The sequence below is a fragment of the Mobula hypostoma genome, chromosome 2 (assembly GCF_963921235.1).
Source record: "Mobula hypostoma chromosome 2, sMobHyp1.1, whole genome shotgun sequence".
Classification (NCBI taxonomy): Eukaryota; Metazoa; Chordata; class Chondrichthyes; order Myliobatiformes; family Myliobatidae; genus Mobula; species Mobula hypostoma.
This window is the reverse complement of record NC_086098.1, coordinates 104,257,297-104,278,798: the sequence shown is the minus strand read 5'-3', so window position 1 is coordinate 104,278,798 and position 21,502 is coordinate 104,257,297. Positions and strand designations below refer to the sequence as shown.

The 21,502-nt window shown below is 37.5% G+C and overlaps 1 protein-coding gene across 3 annotated transcripts in view; it reads left to right on the top strand.

Moving 5' to 3' along the window:
- phip (pleckstrin homology domain interacting protein) overlaps positions 1 to 21,177 on the top strand; it is a 198,864-nt gene extending 177,687 nt beyond the window's left edge. For all 3 annotated transcript variants that reach the window (XM_063040327.1, XM_063040329.1, XM_063040326.1), the window contains exons 33-40: positions 2,491 to 2,566; positions 4,139 to 4,192; positions 5,176 to 5,325; positions 8,039 to 8,191; positions 9,653 to 9,816; positions 11,197 to 11,459; positions 14,935 to 15,093; positions 16,435 to 21,177. In XM_063040327.1, coding sequence (XP_062896397.1) covers positions 2,491 to 2,566; positions 4,139 to 4,192; positions 5,176 to 5,325; positions 8,039 to 8,191; positions 9,653 to 9,816; positions 11,197 to 11,459; positions 14,935 to 15,093; positions 16,435 to 17,099 — 1,684 coding nt within the window. In that variant the 3' untranslated portion in view covers positions 17,100 to 21,177. The remainder of the gene's footprint in view (positions 1 to 2,490; positions 2,567 to 4,138; positions 4,193 to 5,175; positions 5,326 to 8,038; positions 8,192 to 9,652; positions 9,817 to 11,196; positions 11,460 to 14,934; positions 15,094 to 16,434) is intronic.
- Positions 21,178 to 21,502: the final 325 nt, after the last annotated feature.

Here is a 21,502-nt window from a genome sequence, read left to right as displayed (position 1 = left end):
CCATCCACTGGACCATGCACTGCCACGAATGCCTTCTTCCCCAGATGGCTGAAGTAGGCTGCAACACAGTGCGCAACAAGTCCAGCTCTACTGCTATCGAACAACTCGCTAGTAGGGTAGACCTACAGTACTTTGTGTTCTTAATATCCAGCGCAGTCTTGCGATCATAAAAAAGACATAAAGGACAAACAATCATACATTTGGTTGCACCTCGAAAGGCCATTGCGTCCAAGTGTGCTGCCATCTTACAGGAAGTATCATAGTCGTCAAATTATACTTGAACAAATGTATAGAAAAATACATAAGAGAAATGTAAGAATGAGGAGTAGGCGAAGTCTATCTGCTTTGTTATTAATTAAGATCATGGCTAATCTACCTCAGCATTTTCTGCAGAATCTTCATTTCCTTTAATTTACCTAAGTCCCAGGAAAAATTATTAACTCCTGCTTTGAATGAACTTGATGAATGACACCCTGTAGTTCTCCAGGATTCGCTACACTCCGAGGGAAGAAATTTCTCCTTGCCTGAAATTTAAATGACCCAGTCCTTGTTCTGAGAGTAACGCCTCAGTTCTAGACTCTGCCACCACAGGAAACACCCTCTCTGCGTCCAACATGCCAAGACCTGTAAGAATCTTCCACATTTTAATGGCCTTGCCTCTAATTCTTTTGAATTGTAAGTAGTAAAGACCTAAGAATCCCAATCTCTCTTCATACAACAAACTTGCCAACCCTGGGATCGGTTTGGATTTTCACTGCACTCCATGGAAGACAGGTATATAATATTTTTAGAAAAAAAGGATCAAAACTTTCTCAAAAGTACAGTCTTACCAAGGCCCTGTGTAATTTCAATAAAGTATCTTTATTTTTTTACCCATTTGTCATGTATTAAAAGCAAATGATAGATTGCTTTGCTGCACCTGAATGTTGGCTTTCAGAGACTTTTGTACACCCAAGTTCCTTTGAATATCAACATTTTACAACTGTAACTATTTTAAAGTACTCTGATTTTCCATTTGGTGCACCATTTGTTGATCTCATATTTTTCTGCATTTGACTTACAACTTTGTCGTCAGTCACTTGATATATTCTTCACAGGGAATTCCATTATTTTCTTTGGTGCAGAGGAGGAAAGATGGATCTATTGTGTCCAGTTTGTACTTTGTTTATACTGTAGAGCTTCCCTAAAATTTTTGGCTTTCAAGATAGTTGGTAAAAAATGTTCTCTGAACATATTAGCATATTTCTGAAGAAGTAATTATATTTATTTCTGCTCGTAAAACTGCCCACTACTAGCACTACCAGAAGATCTCACTTCCAAAGTTGATTGATTGCAGCTTTTTGTAATACTTAACACGCTATGAGGAACTTCCTAGGGTTAGAAAATATGTCGTAAAAATGCTATGTAAAAGAACTATAACTTAAATTTTGCATCTTTATAATATTTTGTATAATTATTACAAATTCAGTTCTATAATAAATCTTATTCATTCCTTTGTGAGATATCACTGTCCAGACTGAATTTACTTCCTATCCATAATGCCAGTAATTGAGAATCATCTGTGTCATGGAATTAGAGCCTCATTAATGCAGGGATAACAGTGTCCTATCTGGATGAACAAAGCACCATCTGTAGCCATTTATTTTGTTGTTGAAATATTGAATTTTTAGCTTTTAGGTTAGTGTAGCTTTTGTAGTTGGGTAAATAACGTATTTAGTTTACATCCTAGTACATTTTGAAACTTCTCAAGAAGCTCTTAATAAAGGCCAGCCATGTGATTGGATTCCGTTGCTCTCCTTTAGTGCCTGTTGGTAAACTGAATAGCTCAAAGACTCGAGAACCATTATCAGATAACTCTTCATGCAACTGTCAGGACCTTCTCTCAATTAGAAATTTCCTAGAATTGAATTCCACGATTATTAGAATTTTTTTGGGTCCAGTCAGCGCTCCAACACAGAGATGGTCAAGAAGATATCCCAAATATGCCTTCTGATTCCAGGAGTAGCCTGAGAAAGATACTAGATTTGATGCCAGTTTTACCCCAAGGATAAATATTTTTTAGGCCATTAACTTAAATATCCTACATGTTAAATACTCAAAAATTGGCCAATCAGTACTTTACTACTAGTCAGTAATTTATTATTTCTCTTTCTGTTTCATTGTGCTAAAATGTTTTCTTGCTCTTAATTTATGATTCTCATAAATAATTGAATAAAAAATACTTGAACTCCATATCTGGCATATTTAAAATTTTCTACCCTCAGGTAAAGTGGTTCAGTGCAAAAATATTTACATCCTATTTCCAAACCTTAATATTTGAAATGTAAATTATAAATCTTCACAGCCTACCATATCTAGGCTTCTAGAATATCATTGTATTCCATTATTACTTTTCTAGAGATCTCTGAGCTGTCAGTAGTCCTTTGTTTGATGGACTTTCCTTTTGACTGTATCCTATTATAACTTGACCTTAAATATTTATTGCTGCAGAGACCAGAGCTGTACTGATATCCTACCGTTTTATAATAACCTGAAGAAGAAAATGATGTCAGATGACGATGATGAGGTAAAATAAGTCTCTGAAATTGAACAAAATAATGTGCAAAATAGATAGCATTAAATGTAAAAAAAAATACCCAGCTTGATTTGACGGACTCAAGCTAGACATAATGGTGTCCATTCTGTTCAGAGTTCAGAGTTGCTAATATATCTGATTTCATCTGCGGCACCACATAGGAACTTGGAAGCAATAACTGAACTTCGACTGTCTAGCCTCAAATGACATTGAAGGAAAATAGGCTAGATTTTTAATGCAGATGGCAGTCTAGTAATTCCCTGCTAAAATTTACATGTTAACATTTTGAGCAAAAGATAGAATCAGATGTATAATACTCTGTGGTTAAAAAAAATGTCCATCATCATTTGTCAGTGATTGCGTTATGCATAGTTGGGATTTGTACTGCTTACATTGCCCATTCCAATGTTCAATAACTTCATAGAAACATAGAAAACATACAGCACAATACAGGCCCTTCGGCCCACAAAGCTGTGCTGAATATGTCCCCTACCTTAGAACTACCTAGGCTTTACCCATAGCCCTCTATTTTTCTAAGCTCCGTGTAGCCATCCAGGAGTCTCTTAAAAGACCCTATCGTTTCCACCTCCACCACCGCCGCCGGCAGCCCATTCCACGCACTCACTACTCTCTGCATAAAAAACTTACCCCTGACATCTCCTCTGTACCTACTTCCAAGCACCTTAAAACTATGCCCTCTCGTGCTAGCCAATTCAGCCCTGGGGAAAAGCCTCTGACTGTCTACACGATCAATGCCTCTCATTATCTTGTACACCTCTATCAAGTCAGCTCTCATCCTCCGTCGCTCCAAGGAGAAGAGGCCGAGTTCACTCAACCTATTCTCATAAGGCATGCTCCCCAATCCAGGCAACATCTTTGTAAATCTCCTCTGCACCCTTTCTATAGTGAGGCAAACAGAATTGAGAACTTCAAGTTAGTCTTTTTGAGGATGGTTAAGTAGGGTTTTGTTTTGGGTTGTGTTATTGCCTCAATTAGCAGGTCAATAGTTCCCAGCTTTTCTGAGCATGAGCTCTATTTGCTAACAGTCAATATAATATGCGCTGTTCCCCCTGCCCCCGGGAAAAAAAACAAAGCCGAATGTGTGTAATGAATTTTTGAGTTATTCCCTTTAAGGAGTTGCAGTTCTGCTAGCAATGCCTACTGACTGGTAGTCTGACCAGTTCTTTTTAGCTATCTTCTTTTCACTAAATCGGCATCATTATTACACTTAATACACCCCTTTAATCTTTGGCGTTCCCATCCTCAAAGGGCTGCTCACTCCAGCTCGGGAACCACTATTGTGTGTAGGAAAAATGGATGCCACGAGCAATACTTCAATCACCAACATGTCTTTATGCACTCTATGTAGGGTACTTGGAAACTATTAAATTTTTTTAAATCCTGAATATGCAGTCATGTTAAAGCACTAATTGTTTATTCACCAAATGGAAAATGACATTTTAATTTTGCTTTGAAGTAGCTAGTCATTCTGAAATATTCAATAATTATTATTAATGTGCTTCATATTTCTTTGTAAAAGTTTTGATTTTTTTTGGACATTAGGATCATGAGGCAGAGAATTCTGATGTTCCAGGAACTTCTACCAGGAATACAAAGGTAGCTTGATATTTGCCTTGTGAAGTATCAGTATCCAAACCTAATTCTGTTGACATTTTACATGATAGTAGATTCTTCAGTGTGGTGTAAAGAGGGGATGTATTGTCATCTACATGAAACTGTAATCTACCTAAAATAGCCTATTAAAATATTTTTAAGCATGTGACCTATGGGGGGGGTGATTGATAAGTTTGTGGCCTAAGGTAGAAGGAGTCAATTTTAGAAAACCTAGCACATTTATTTTTCAACATAGTCCCCTCCTACATTTACACACTTAGTCCAGCGGTCGTGGAGCATATGGATCTTGGACCTCCAGAAAGTGTCCACAGCAGGGGTGATTGATAAGTTCGTGGCCTAAGGTAGAAGGAGATGAGTTATTAACCTCAAACCTTCTGCCTAATCACTGAAAGAGTTGAACTGCATGTGCATGTAACGAGAGCTGTATAACTCATCTCCTTCTACCTTAGGCCACAAACTTATCAATCACCCCTGCTGTGGACACTTTCTGGAGGTTCAAGATCTGTATGCTGCACGACCGCTGGACTAAGTGTGTAAATGTAGGAGGGGACTATGTTGAAAAATAAATGTGCTAGGTTTTCTAAAACTGACTTCTTCTATCTTAGGCCACGAATTTATTAATCACCCCTCGTATACCTTATTTCTGAAACCAGCATGTTTTATTCTGGATGCACCCATGAGAAAGATAAATGTCAATGAACATGTGTGTTCAAGACTTTTTTTCATTATGTGCCCTGATATGGATTTTGTAGATTTTCTTGGAGCTAAAAAGCATTCACTTTCCGACATGTTGTGCACAAGGACCCTGGTTACAGGTTGGAGCTTGCACTAAAGTCTGATCATAGCTGTACTGTCAAGAGTAGAAACTGTATGGGGCTACATATTGTGATGGAAGATCAGAATCGAGGGTGCTCATATATATTGTAGGAATAATCTTTCAACTTCCTTTGTGTTGCTGAATACAGGAGTACCGTCCGAGGAGAACACAGCGTAATCGTGTTCAAACACATGATATAAATGCATGGAAGGAGAGATGTAGAGAGCTATTGGATCTAATTTTTCAATGTGAAGACTCGGAGCCCTTTCGGCGCCCTGTAGATTTGTTTCAATACCCAGTATGTAAATACATTAATTTCTTTATTTTGTTGTATGCTATCTGCTTATCTCATTTTTTCATTTAACTTAATGCTTAAACTAAGTTGTATGAAAGCAGTTTTTGAGTTCCTCCTCACAGTGCAGAGCCTGAAATTCTGGAAGGGTTTCAGAAGTTGGTACAAGAAACATGGTTGGCAAGTTTAATCACATGATGTATTTCTTTAAATGCAATGGGGCAGAACTGTATTGTAAAATTGAATAAAAATCAGTAGCTTAAACAAGCTTCATTAATTATAAAAGCTGCACTTTTGTGTGTGCTTATATTGGAAGCATACAGGTGTGATGCCTCTTGTCAGACTCTACAATTGATGACTCCTTGAAATTGATTCATGTAGGTGGCCCAGTTTCATATTGTAGTGTCTTTTTAGTGGCAGCAGTTTGAGCTGACAGGATGATAGGTGTTGTTGAGTAGAGCACTCATAACCACAGTGATGGAGCTCAAAAATAGGCCTTTCCACCCACCATGCTAACGCTAACTGTCTTCAATCCACCCCACTTGCTAACGCTAACTGTCTTCAATCCACCCCACTTTATTCTGAACTAGTATACTGTTACACGATACTGTCAAGAGGCAAATTAGTTATCCACCAAACTAATGTCACAAACTCTTAGCAGGATATCAACTGCCCTGGTAATCAGCTGAAGTGGTGTGATACCCTCAGAGTTCCTTCCAACAGTGGACTCCAGGCATAATTGAATAATGGACAATGGTTAGATTCACAAGAGCCTGATATATCCTATCTTATGATATCAAATTCCCTCAGTTCAGGACAATTTCTGGATAATCCTTTTCCCTTTCCATAATATCTTGCAACTTGCAGTCATCGTTATATTTCCACATTTCCTGAGTTTGGGTCCAATACTGCCATTATCAGTGTTATTAGGACTGTCCATGTGTACGTTCTAAAAGCTTCTCCCCTCTGTGTCCTTCACACTAAAACAATTTCAGTTAATATCACAATGTTGAAATCCAAAACACATTCATGTAATTATTCTTGCATCTCTTTGTGATATGTCTAACATATCTATTCTATCTCCTGCTAATTGTTAGCAGACCTGTAGTATACACCCAGCAAAGCTCAACCCATGTGTCTTTATTTAAAGAGCCTTCTTGGACATCCTCCCTTAGACATGGCACTGCAATCTCTTTTGGTTCCACACTCCCACCTCCCCAATACAAATGAAGAATCAACACCCTGGAATGCTGAGTTGACAGTCTTATCCTTTTTTTCAAAGATATTCTGTGATAGCAACAATATTGTATTCCCACATGGCACACGACAATAAGTTCATTAACATGGATGCAATTTAGCCTGCGTTACCGCATGTGTGTTGTTATGTCCATTTTTTTCTCTGCCTTGCTAAATTAGCTTAAACTCTGCCAAACAGCACTAGCAAACCTTTCAACAAGGATAATGGACCAATTCCAGTTCAGATGAAAACTGCCCAGTTTGTGCAGCTCCCCAGTAACAGTGATTCAAAAATGTATAGCTTTCCCTCCTTCACAGTCCGTTATTTAATCCATCCTCATATTCATATACAAATTAACACTCACAACACGCTGGAGGAACTCAGCAGGTCAGGCAGCATCTGTGGAAAAGATCGGTCGATGTTTCGGGCCGGAACCCTATACAAATTAACATATGGTACCAGGAGAAAGCCCAGCAGTCTGCGATTAATGCCTTTTTTTGCTGGCTCATCTTTTTAAGAAGATGGCAATTTCTAAATGTGAAACCAAGTGCCTGCGCTGCCGTGTTAATGCATCTTTTTTTTAAAAAGATCTTCACTGATAGATCCACATCCAGCATTTTCTATTTTTATTTCAGGTTTCCAGTGTTTGCTTTTAGTTAAATCTGTAAAGGATTAGTTCTATCTATAGCAAGAATCACAGGCTATTTTTTACACAAACGAGAAAATCTGCAGATGCTAGAAATCTGAGCAATACACACAAAATGCTGGAGGAACTCAGTAGGCCAGGCAGCATCTATGGAAAAAAGTACAGTCGACGTTTTGGGCCGAAATCCTTTGGCAGGATTGAAGAAAAAAAAGCTGAAGAGTAGATTTAAAAGGTGGAAGGATGGAAGAGAGAAACATCAGGTGATAGGTGAAACCTAGAGGGGGAGAGATGAAGTAAAGTGTTGGAAGTTGATTGGTGAAGACCTGTTCCCAGAAAGGATACATGGCTGCAGTAGCAGGTTTGGGTAAGCACGTGTTCAGGGTCTGAGAGCAGCAGGAATCACAGCTGGGGAGCAGTGACAGAGTTTCGCTGAACTCCTGTTGAAGGGAAGATTTAAACTTCTTCAGGGTAGGCATCCCTGGAGAAGACCTCGCAGAGTAGTAATCAAATCACAAGCAAGAGGAAATCTGCATCTGCTTGGCCTGTTGAGTTCCTCCAGCATTTTGTGTGTGTTGGCTACTTGTTACATGTGGGATATTCATTGTTATCCTTTTCTGGGATTTCCTTCACTACTTTATCTTAGGTGTTTTGGTTTGGTAGAAAAACAAGTTTATGGAGCATGTTTGAACATACATCCACCAAAATTATGTTGTTTAATTGGGAGATTTAAAGAAAGGCCTAATTTTAAGAATGTAAATTGTAATTTCTCCAAACAATGGCCTTGATTTAACTGCCTGGATTTGGTTTCATCCTCTTTTTGTACATCTTTTTTTCAGGACTATAGAGAGATCGTTGACACACCAATGGATTTTGGCACAGTAAAGGAGACATTGGAGGCTGGAAATTATGAAACACCGATGGAATTGTGTAAAGATGTCCGCCTTGTTTTTAGCAACTCCAAGGCTTACACTCCCAGCAAAAAGTCAAGAGTAAGCCACTGATGAAGTTAGAAATAACATCCATTAAAAACAAAAAAAAATTCAAGAATCACAAGAACTTACATCTCAGAAAAAGACTAATCGGCGCACTGAGTCTGTGCAAATTAACCACCCCCATTTACAATAATGCTACATTAACCCATATTTTATTCTCTCCCCATTCCTTATCAGTTCCCAGCGAATCTACTACTCACCTACAAAATAGGATCTTCCTATTAAGGAAGGACCATTAACTACACCACTTTTTGAAGAAGAAGAAGAAAGCCCTTAACTCTAAGTGGAGTCATCAGCACGCCGTCATGATGGCGTTTTTTTTTACTAGCAGGCTTTCTTATTTTTACGAGGCCGAGTTGCTAGCTTGACGCTCAACCCAGCATGGATGGAAAGCGTGCAAGGGAGCCGGCTGGATTTGAACTTGGGAGCCTTCGCTCCAAAGTCCAGCACTGATGCCACTACACCACCAGCCGGCCACAGCACTTTTTGCCCTTTATTATTATTTGCTCAATTCTTACTGACAATTCTATTTATTAATACATCCTGGACTAGTTGGTGGCTGTTCAGCGGTGTATCTTTACTTTTATTCTGTAGTATCCCAGAATCCAAAAATTCACATCTCATTCCGAAGTAAACTCCTACATATTACAAAAATAAATCATTTTTTGGATGCTATTTTACTTTTTTCAAAGGAAATTAATCTCTCTCGCAAATTAATATGGACAAAAGGCAGGGATAAATTTAAGACCTATCGTGCTAAAAATATCTAGATGACCTCATGCAACCATATCCAGTGTTAAACTATTATAAATGACATTTCAGTCCAAATAGCCAATCTAACAAGTACAGCACTCATGAGAACTTTGAGTTCATATTAAATCATCCTTCTCAGTACCATGGTGTACATTTGCTGCAAGCAAAGCCCTGTAAATTACAACTTAACTACCTTTTCATTGTACAGCAGTTCTGGTTGACACCATAGAGTTACATTCTATAACTTGATATCGTAGATTCTCTTGTATTCCATTTAAATAGTTCCCATAACAATTTCAGGATTTCCCCAGGCTCTTCACTTTTTGGAGAGTATTCCCTGTTATGATGTTACCAAATACAGCAGTTTATTTTCAACTAACATTGAAATGAATGAGCAATTAGTGTCTTTTTATATTAATGATTGAGAGATAAGTTGTCCAGGATATGGGATGAATCTTTTTGAATACCGCTGAAAAAAACTAAGTTTTACAAATTCCACAAGAATGAGTAATATTTGGATATATGATGTGAAGAATCTTGGTTTGGGATGCCCGTAAACTGTTTATTTTTTTAAAAATTCTAAATATATTGTTATAAACTGGAATGTAGTTTTAAGGTTTATTAGACTTTTTTTTAAAGCTAGACATTTAAAACACTTTTATGGACATTAGACTTGTATTATAACTAAATGTTCAATCTCACCAGATCTACAGTATGAGTTTACGGTTGTCAGCATTGTTTGAAGACCACATAAGCTCAGTCATTTCTGATTATAAGGCAGCAGTTCGATTTTGTTCAAGGAAGAAACCGTGTACACAAAGGCAGAAGCGGAGAAGAAGTAGCTCTCCCTCAAGCAGTGCTGCATCAAGGTATATTCATTCAGAGTAGGCAAGGTGGTAAATGGCTTGCTTTTCTTTTCCATTACTTGTATCATTGTTTTGCAGGGAGTGCTTGAAAGTGGTGTCATTTTGAAGGTATGATTCCAATTATGTCTTTTCAGGAAACAGACCAATTGGTAAAAGGACTAAGCTATCAGTGACTACTCTAAAATTAACAAACCTGTTAACTGCGCATCTCCAACCATATTAGCTAACTGTTGTTAAATGATTAGCTAAGTGCTCACATGTTTCTTAATGAAAAACCTTTACTGGTTTTAATATTTTCATCTGTTGGACAAAATAATCTCAATGCATCCCATTTAGAGTAGAAGTAGCATTTTAAAGCCCTTAATGATGGATTTGTTCTGCTAGGAGTTGGCATGAATATGACAGGTAAAGTGGCCTCATATGTAGTGCTAAGTAAGTAAAAATTTTTAAAAGGTCTTGCAAGGTTGAAAAATGTTGAGTACAATTTGTTGTGAAGATTTTTTATTCCACCTTCCATTGCTACTTTGTATAAGTGCTGGAGGAGATTAACCATGAATAGAAATTGAAGTGAGGCCAATTTTGCCTTATTTTATCAATAACAAACAATATTTTTTTCTCTATCTATATATATTAATCCCAATTTTATCAAATCTATGTCTCAAGAGTGTATTGTTCAGATATGTGTGTTGCGTTGTCCTAAAAGGTATTAATGCCCACCAAAAATACAAAGTGAGGTGCAGCAATGGACAATTTCAGTTGTGCCAGATTGTGCATGTCCTTCCACCTAACCTTTTATCAAAGCAGAGGTTTTTATTCATGCTCTCAAGTCAAACTGGAAATCAGGCCCTCCTTGGACTCAAAATGAGCCAAGATGTTGGTGAGAGTTCCATGATTATTCTCAAGTATGTGTCAATTTTTAAGGCAGTGGGAAAGAGCAGAACTATGGGATTAACTGGAAAGTGCTCTCAAAGCACTGTGGTCTGCACCATGGGTGATGCTGTGATGTGGTACATTAAGATCGGATAATTATTTCAATTAGACTGATAGCATTTTTGATGCAGTTTAAATATAGTGAAGTTGTTTGAATGTTTAATAATAGTTGATAAAAAAAAGAGTTAAAGTTTATTTCTGAAAGAGTAAGAAACATTGTAAATTACTCTAGGAACTTAGCTATCTTTCTTTGTTTAACTGTTTTCAAACAAATAAAATTATATGAACTTAAATTAGATACAACTTGTCTGGATGTACTAAGGTATTTCTGAACTCTTCCCTTGAAGAAAATGAACAGAAGTTGATCAATAATTTTTAAAAATGTTTGTATGTGGATCCTGTCCATAAAAGACATAAATGAATATACAATGACAGGATGTTTTTAAATTATAGCCCTGAAAGGAAACGGAAATTTTTGAAACCTCAAGCCAAGACAGAATATCTGGCTTCACCTTTATCAATGCCCGTGAGATCAGCAAGTATGAAATCCCCTGTTGTTCATGCCAATGGAAAACCAGGTGAATCTGCTACAGTGGCTCGTACCAGAAGTACAAGGCTACGACAGGGTATGGCTCCTGGGATTGAAACATCACCTTTATTGGGGGAGGTGGCAGCTGTTTCAAAGACATTTGTGGCTGCATCATCAGCAAGTGCAAGTAAGTGAAAACTGTTGCTGCAAAATAATTTAGTTTGTGGTTGACAGTTAAATCCTTTATGTTATTGGATAAGCAACACATAGAAAATGCTGGTGGAACACAGCAGGCCACGCAGCATCTATAGGAAGAAGTGCAGTCGACGTTTTGGGCCGAGACCCTTTGTCAGGACTAACTGAAAGAAGAGATAGTAAGAGATTTGAATGTGGGAGGGGGAGGGGGAGATCTGAAATGATAGGAGAAGATAGGAGGGGGAGGGATGAAGCTAAGAGCTGGAAAGTTGATTGGCAAAAGGGATACAAGGCTGAAGAAGGGAGAAGATCATGGGACGGGAGGCCTAGAGAGAAAGAAAGGGGTAGGGGAGCACCAGAGGAAGATGGAGAGCAGGCAAGGAGTTATTGTGAGAGGGACAGAGAGAAAAAAGGGGGAAATAAATAAAGAAAGAAAAAAAGGATGAGGTAAGAAGGGGAGGAGGGCCATTAATGGAAGTTAGAGAAATCAATGTTCATGCCATCAGATTGGAGGCTACCCAGATGGAATATAAGGTGTTGTTCCTCCAACCTGAGTTTTTGACAGTAGAGGAGGCTATGGATTAACATATCAGAATGGGAATAAGACGTGGAATTAAAATGTGTGGCCACTGGGAGATCCTGCTTTCTCTGGCGGACAGAGCGTAGATGAGGCTTTTCATTCCAGGATGCAGGAAATGTCTTCCTTTTTTAAAGAAAGGGGTTTCCCTTCCTCCACCATCAACTCTGCTCTCAAACGCATCTCTCCCATTTCACGCACATCTGCTCTCACTCCATCCTCCTGCCACCCCACTAGGAATAGGGTTCCCCTTGTCCTCACCTACCACCCCACCAGCCTCCGGGTCCAACATATAATTCTCCGTAACTTCCGCCACCTCCAATGGGATCCCACCACCAAGCACATCTTTCCCTCCCCCCATCTTTCTGCTTTCCACAGGGATCGCTCCCTACGTGACTCACTTGTCCATTCGTCCCCCTCATCCCTTCCCACCAATCTCTCTCGGCACTTATCCTTGTAAGCGGAACAAGTGCTACACCAGCTCTAACACTTCCTCCCTCACCACCATTCAGGGCCCCAGATAGTCCTTCCAGGTGAGACGACACTTCACCTGTGAGTCGGCTGGTGTGATATACTGCGTCCGGTGCTCCTGATGTGGCCTTCTATATATTGGTGAGACCCGACTCAGGCTGGGAGACCGTTTCGCTGAACACTACATATGCTCTGTCCGCCAGAGAAAGCAGGATCTCCCAGTGGCCACACATTTTAATTCCGTGTCCCATTCCCATTCTGATATGTCAATCCATGGCCTCCTCTACTGTAAAGATGAAGCCACACTCACGTTGGAGAAACAACACCTTATATTCTGTCTGGGTAGCCTCCAACCTGATGGCATGAACATTGATTTCTCTAACTTCCGTTAATGCCCCTCCTCTCCTTCTTACCCCATCCCTTATTTATTTATCCCCCCCTTTCTCTCTCTATCCCTCTCACAATATCTCCTTGTCTGCTCTCCATCTTCCTCTGGTGCTCCCCTCCCCCTTTCTTTTTCCCTAGGCCTTCTGCCCCATGATCCTTTCCCTTCTCCAGCCTTGTATCCCTTTTGCCAATCAACTTTCCAGCTCTTCCTCTCCTCCTCCTGTCTTCTATCATTTTGGATCTCCCCCTCCCCCTCCCACTTTCAAATCTCTCACTATCTCTTCTTTCAGTTAGTCCTGACGAAGGGTCTCGGCCTGAAACATCGACTGTACCTCTTTCTATAGATGCTGCCTGGCCTGCTGCGTTCCACCAGCATCTTGTGTGTGTTGCTTGAATTTCCAGCATATGCAGATTTCCTCATGTTGGCATATATAAGATAAGGTGGTGTTATCCTTGAAAAGGCAAATGGCCAAAGAGACTGATGCTATTAGTGAGAGCCGGACTCAACCTCTGTCTTCAGGTTCCCGTTGTATGGTGACTAACAGGATCACTTGCAACCTGATACGTATAAGAAAACCGAATTCAAATGGGAGAGGGGAAAACAAGTGCATATTGCTGCAATCCAGTTTAAACAAGTGTTATTCTCTGTACTTTTTGAATACTAATCTTGATGAAATTGAGATTTGTGGATGGACAAACATTTATTTATACAATTTCATTTCATATCCCCACCCAGCCTTTCTGCCAGACTGAATTGTTTGCAATTAAAATGTAAGCAGGAATCAGACATTCAGCCCTGCATGTCTGCTGCGCTACTCAGTAAGATCATCACTGTTCTTGTATCTTGGCACGACTTTTCCTTCTCTATACTTTGTTTTCCATATCCTCCATAATATCATCTGCCTCTTAATTTTATCTCTAATCCTAGGCTTTGTAAAACCAGACTCAGCCATTTTATGCATTTCTGACCCGACCTATTGCCCTCTACCTTTGGAAAAAATGGATCCTTCTACTGGCATATTGTCCACCTTGCCTGCCACCCCTGGCCTCCATTGACCATGTTAATTTTTAGCTGAACTATTGTACTTAATTCATTTTATGTACTTTGCTATTTTTGTTTCTTGTAAGCTTTTACATTTTGAAAAGACCGTCCTTTGAAAACCGTTATTCTAACTTGGGCTCTTGTAATCTAACTCTGCACACCCTTTCTGAGTTCTCCCCACTTGCCATTGGTTCAAACTCTGGCTAATCCAGCATGCTTCTATTGTGATGGCTCAAGCCATGATGTTTCAATTGACGGTGCTTTGATAATGCTTTTCATTAATTATTGATGTGTGCACTGTTGAAAGCGTCAGCATGGTTGTCCATCTGCAGTTGATTTTTTTTCTTTGTTGTTTAGCAATTTGATACAACTGAATGGGTTACTATGTTATGTCAAAGGATAGTTTTGAGTCAATCACATTTGTACTGGATTGGGGTCATTGCAAATATGAGCTATTTCCATATTGATTTTAAACTATGTTCAGATTCTGAAACTTGGAACCTGAATGTCCATCCACTAAATATCATTTAGATCTTCCATTCTGTCATACTCATTGGTTCATGCCCTCTCCCCATTCTCCTGAATGTTGCTCAGTTGTCCACCTCACTCTCCATCACCACTTCCCTCCCCACCAAGCTTGCTTGGGATTCCTTTAAGATTAGTGCCCAATGAACAGTGAGATGTGAAAAATCCATTTTGTCTGCCAACATGTTTTATGCTGTGGTCTAGCCCATTGACTCCCTTGATATGGGTAACAGAAAATTAAATATTCTCAGGAACTGATTGTCTGCTATCTGGGTCCCCAGAATTATTGTTTTATTAACCTCTCAAGTAAAAAGAATAGACTTGAAGAACTAATCCTGGAAATCTTGCTATGAATATCTGATGCTTTACAGCATCTGTAAAATAAAACTTAATTGGAAACATCAGATGTGATTACTTTAATGGTAAATAAAAAGACATAATTTCTTTTCTTGTTTAATATTTTAGCGGACAATAATTCTAAGCCATCGAAAGCACAGAACAATGTCCTTAATCCTAAACTATCTGAATCAAAACACAATGCTAAGACTTCATTGACAGGTGAAAAGCCTCAGAAAAGGAGGTACACACGTAGAAATAAAGCAACAATCTTCAAACAACCTAAAGGCAAGTCTTTTTTAAACTGGCAAATAGCAGCCAGTTGCTTCTAATAGTCAAGTATCTGATTGTTATGATAATCACATCTTAGTGGGAATAACCTGTTTATATACTGTAACCTATTGCATTATATCCAGCACGTCACTAAGTTAGCAGACTGGTTAACTATTAGCACTACACCAAAGGGGGCATGAAATTATATCATGATGTCCATTGTACTTGTGCCTTCTGTCATTGAATTTCTCATCTTCATCATCTTTATTTCCTCCTCATTGAATAATGGCCATTGATAGTCGCAGATGTGCGAATATATGAGAATTGTCATATTTCCTTTTGAAGAATAATGGACTGCATTCATAGAGGGCTCCTTACTCTGCAAACCCTGTGCAATAGTTGAATTCACTTTCTAAATGTTCAGTTAATGTGTAACAAGGAAAGAAAATTTTCATTTTCCATGTCATGTTTCTAACTTCTGACAAAAAAGATTGACTCTGCTTTTCGGGCCATTTGATGTATTTCAGCTGCTTTGTCATCAAGATGGCTAGCTTTTAAAGGGTTAAGGCTATCCACTTCCTCCTGGATATTTTAGAAGTGGAAACAAAGAAGCTTTGGAGAGTCAGGGAGAGTGGAACAGATAGCGTTGGCATCATTGTTTAGGCAAAGGAATTGTGGAATATATAAATAGCTGGATATGGAGGCCAGTAGGATACCAGTATGAAAATAAGGCTGAAGGAACATACAAGTGACAAGCTTAAAATAACTCGAAGATGAGTTTAAAGTTTTTATGATTTTATAAAGTAATGCACTGGAACATAAAGAAGTAGTACTGATAAAGCAGGAAGGGCAAATAAGGATCATTGAGGGACTGAACATGGAAGCCTAATTTTTGGAAGAGCTAAAATCTATGAAGGTGATTCCTGGAAGACCAGCAAGAAAACCATACGGGTAACTATGTCTGTAATGTCACTCCTTTAATTACAGAAAATCCCAAGTTGCTTCACATTTGAGGTAGATAATTGCCAACATAAGAAACAAGAAATTCGGAGAGGAGACCAAGTATGAATGGAAAAAAAGTGTATCTTAAGAAGGGTTTCTCAAAAATGAAAAAGATTTGTGCAGAGGCTGAGGAAATTGGGCTAAGTATTGCCAAATTAAAATCATTTGTTTTGTTGGTCTGTTTAAGTGAAGAATTAACTCAGATTATTGCTTAAAGAATAAAAATTGTCTTCAGCCTAAACTGTTAATCAATGATCAAATGAGAATCTTATTTAAAAGCAATTTAATTGTTAATAGTTTATGCATTCTATTTTATCTGTGTTTTTACATATTTATTTTCCATTTAATGTGCAGGTAATATCAAAGCTGAATCCTCAGTGCAGAAGAGCCCACAAATAAATGGGCACACTTCATGTATCTCTGAATCGGCAGTCAAAAAAGGTCTTGGTATGAAACCAGAAGAGGTTAAAAGTTTTAAAGGACCTGGTAAGAAAAGAGGTAGGAAAAGTAAAAAAGAGCTACTTAGTATTCTACAAGAGAATGAAATGAAGAAAACAGAAGCAAAGAAAGACTTATCTAATTTGAATGGTGAAGAAGCTACCTCAGAAAGCAGCTCTACTTTAGAGAGCAACACACAAAGAGAATCTTTGCCGAAGAAGTCAACAAGAGGCAGGAAACCCAAAGGAAAGAGTCTACAAGCTAAATCCAAATTGACAGTTTTTGCTAAACGTAAGATGCAAACGAGAAGCAACAGTAAGAAGCAAGAAGAACCCATGGAGCCTGCTGAGCATATAGAACCTGTGGAAGAAGATGAAAGGACTGAGGCGGCCATGAGTTCTATATCTGTCATGAAAACAAGGAATCAAGGTAGACGGACAACATGCTACAATGAGGAGGATTCAGAAGAGGAGCAAAGGCAGCTGCTGTTTGAAGATTCCACGTTAACTTTTGGAACATCCAGTCGAGGCAGGCTGCGGAAACTGACTGAAAAAGCAAAAGCCAACCTGATAGGTTGGTAAACATCTGTAGGGTTTTGTCTACTTGGTCAGGCTTCTTGTTTAGACAAGAACAGGTAAGGGTTTGTTGCACTTGAAGTCACTGCATTGTCACCTGCAGGGAAGGCAAAATGAGCAAGGACTGATCCAAAAAAAACTGTTCTCTACAGCTGAAAATCTTGTTTCCTATCCACCCATAACTGTCTGGTACATTTTATCACACTTAAATTTTCAGTGTTGTTAGAATATTAGCTTTCTGGCATACATCTGGTCATCTTCTGAATAACTCCAGATTTTGAATTGTTTGGTAGTAGAGTATAGTTACTGGCTGGAAAGATGTGGCTGGTTGGTATTGCACGTATCAAACAGTTATCATTACAGATTTGCTAATAGTTCAAGATTGAATTTGGCAAACCTGTTCATTTAAAAACTGCCTTTAAAATTTCTGATCTTCATTTTTTTAATATACGGAGAGATATCATAGGAATACCATTACATTTTAATCAATTATTTGCGACTACCAAGCATTTATGGAAGTTAGCCAAAACAATTAGATGAAATGAATTCATATTGATGATTTTCAAAATCCTGTATGTACATATATATATATAACATTTGCTGTTCATAATGTCTTCACTGGTCAGTTAATTTTAGTAAAGTACATTGGTCAGTATTTTTCTAAACAAGAACTGTTTAGTTCTTAATTTGCTTGGAGTTGAAATTCATCGATATGTAATGTATGATTTGTTTTCTGTACAAGATTTAACAGATCAATATCATTCTGTCTTGCATTTTTCTAAGGAAGTGGTTGCACCTGTGCTGCTTATCCTTGGATTGGTTTGTACATTTATATTATGTTCCGATTCTTCAATGAGCTTACTAAGTTGGAGCTGTATTAAGTTAATGCTAAGTTGGCAAGAATGTTAAAAGCTGACTTAAGCTTAATTGGATTCCTAAAATATATGCCACCAAAGCTTGTTAGAATTTTCATTTCACTTGTTCTGCATTTCCAATTTCTGATCATTTCATGTACTCGTTCAATCAGAAAATGTTTGCAAGTTTTTGCACTACTACTACTGTGTAATTATCTGCTTATTATTACTATGCATGTATAATTATGTATTTGTCATCAGAAATACATGTTAATAGTTATTTTGTAAGATATTTCAGCTGCTACTGCCTCCCTCTCACCCTCCCACTCCAACCTCAAACACACTGATATACAATCACACGAGTTAGTAATGAAGTCCTTGCTCATTTGTCAATCAAGGTGTACTGCAGAGAACTCGCAGTTGACTTCAAGTGTGTTTGGGCACCTGCAATTCAAGTTTTCCAAAGAATTGCACAAAAGGCCCTTTACGTTCCCGCATTTGTGAAGCAATTGTAAGCTGCTTCTCCCATTTATTGAATGTAGAGGCAAACAAAAAAGACTGTATTGCACTGGACTGAGTGGTTGTTTCTTGCTTACCTTACACAATCAGGAAAAAATGAGGCAAATTAGAAAAGGGGATTGATTTTAGTTATGTTTTCACAGGCGCTTTTATGCGTACACACAAATATTGTATATTGTAAGTAGAAAAGAAATATTTTAAGATATAGTACAGGAATGGGGTTGAGACGTGCCATCTGTTCAAGTGGCTTTTAGCACACACACATACACTTTCCATCTTGGGTTTATGAGAACCGTGCCTAACTCCTTTAAAAGTTGGAAAAGGTTCTGAGATTTTAAAACTATCAAGCATGTAAATCGCACTGAAATTTCCAGACTTCTTTAATTTGTGAGGATTTTGCCTACCCCTTCAATAGTACATGGTTTCATGGGAACTTTCTTGGCACTGGTACGCAGTTAACAAATGTCTCAATGTAAAGGTCCCATTGTATATGAATATTAGCTCAATTATGCTTATTGGGCTTTTTTAGTAAAACATGGTTTAAAATTCATTCCATGCAGTAATGCATTCTGGAGCTTGCACCCTATTTTCTGATTTTAAAGAAAAGTTGGCTTTTTTTGTAATCAGTAATTAAATGGTCAAATGACTTTTTATTGGATGTCTAAAAATTGTACATTACTACACAGTGTTGTTTTTGTGCACTTTCTGCCTATGTCTATTATGCTACTTTAAGTCAGTAACTTCCCTCAAAAGAAATAGCATTTGGTGATTGTGCCTTGAATATATATTTTTTTTCTTTTTTCTAGTTAATGGTTAGGGCTGGGATGAAGATTATTACACTCCAGAGTTTTCTACCTTTTGACACCACCTACTTATATGTATATAACAGAAACAATATAAGTCTCTGCGTTTTTACATGAGAGCACAGATTATCCCTTTTGAAAGTGATGAGATGTCATGCACTGCATGCTGTAAATGTACACATGATTGCAGATCATTTCTCTTCCAAACTGCCAAATGTAAACAATGCTAGCTGAAGTAAAATATTTCTTTAAGGTACTTAGAAGAATGTTGTCCCAGTTCTGCTTTTCCCCATGGCAGTTGTAAGGTGATGCTTGATTTGACTTAAAATCTTCTCACCAAGTTGCAATTGTTTTCTTTTGCAATTCATTTTCCTGAAGTAATGTGACAAGTTTTTATTTCTTGGTTTACCATCTTGATTTGATTAGGTTTTTAAGACAAATAATTGTTTTAAATTTTCTGTATTTTTAAGATTGTGACCCTCTTTCATGTTGGTAAGGAAAGTCAGCAATTTTCCAAATCTATCTTATAGATATTTAGAGAAGGATCAGACTCAATAAGACACCAATGTGCTATATCCAGTCAAGTTTGAGACTGTTGTTTTGGTATGTGCCCATACATTATTCTGTCGCTTATTTAAATATGTACTTCTGTTAATTTTTTTAATAATCAGCGAACCAAGAAATAATTGTCATTTTATGTACAAATTAAATGTGACCTTGTTTTATTCTTACTGGTCCGAGACAGTAATTTTCCCACAAACTGAATTAAAGTGTCTCTTTCCCTTTTGTAATTCTTTGTCAAAAATTGTGTAAATAAAATATTGGATACATGAGTGATTGAGGCCATATCCTATTTAAGGGTTTCTGATAAAAATTAAATCCAAGCAGGTGATTAATGTCATCAGAACCCTGATATTAGGTAAAACCTTTTTATTCACTTACTGATATGTTTATCATATAAAATATACTGTGTTTAGAATTTCGATGACGTAAATTGCAGTTTTGTTAAAACATGTAGTTTGATATTTTGGAAAGCATTTTAGGACATTATTGTAATATTGAAATTGTATTCATTTTGTTGAGGTCATTCATTTGAGGCACCATTTCAATGGGCTCATCAAAATTAATATGCAGCATCATAAAGGTAAACTCCAAACACAGTATATATTATATACTTGTTATACTGTTCATATCTGCAGAACAGCATTTTGCCATATCCCTTAGGATCCTTATTCTGATCCTATTTTTAAAATAAAAATTAATTCAAGAAAATATTGCATGAGAGGTTGATCTTTTGTCTTTATTAATTTTGAACATTCATGATTTAGTTTATACTTGACCTTGCAGCTAACGTTTAGAAGCTGCTTCTTCCTCCACAGTTGGAGAATACAAAATGTGTCTGTATACTGTATATATTATATATACACAAGTTCCTTAACATTTTAATTTATTTATTTTAGCTACTGAGCTGAAATAAAATTTAAAAATCTGCATAATATTGCAGAAACACCAGATTTTATGAGCACTGTTAAGTGCTGACTTGTTTATGTTACCATCCATTGTATTTGCAATTACAGTACCACTTTGGTATCTCTTCTGAAAGTCGAGCCTCCTGTATTAGGGAGGTGGAAACATTTGCCTAAAGTGTATAACTTTCATTCGGGGATTAACACTGGTTACAAGGTAGTTTTCTGCATTCTAAACTGACCTTTACCCCACTCTTTGAAGTTAATGGAAAGTCCAAAGCATGCTTTGTACAATAGAATAATGTCATTTACACCCTATATCTTTATTGTTCATTTTTTATATATGGGTGAGTTGAATTTTACAAAGTACAATTCTAATGGTACTTGTGTATTTTATATTTAACACATTTGAATTTTGTAGATTAAAGTTTATATGTTTTAATAATTCAGCCTCTTAACATTAATTTGCTAATATTTTATTTTGATACGATCAAGATGAGATAACAAATAAAAATAGTTCCTCATTAGTTGTTATCTCAATTTTTTCAATATTTGATGGTTCCTTTTTATAACAGGTGATATGAGGTTCTTCAAATTATAACCACCTGGTCATAAATACATCTCCCTACTGAAGGCCTACATTTTAATGTTTTTTTTTGGACAGTAAATGATATTAAATGTGCTCCCAGCAGCCACACGTTAAAGCTCACGCATAGGCTTTTGATCACTACCATTCCACCCAATCTTCAAGATGTGCCCCTTTCAAA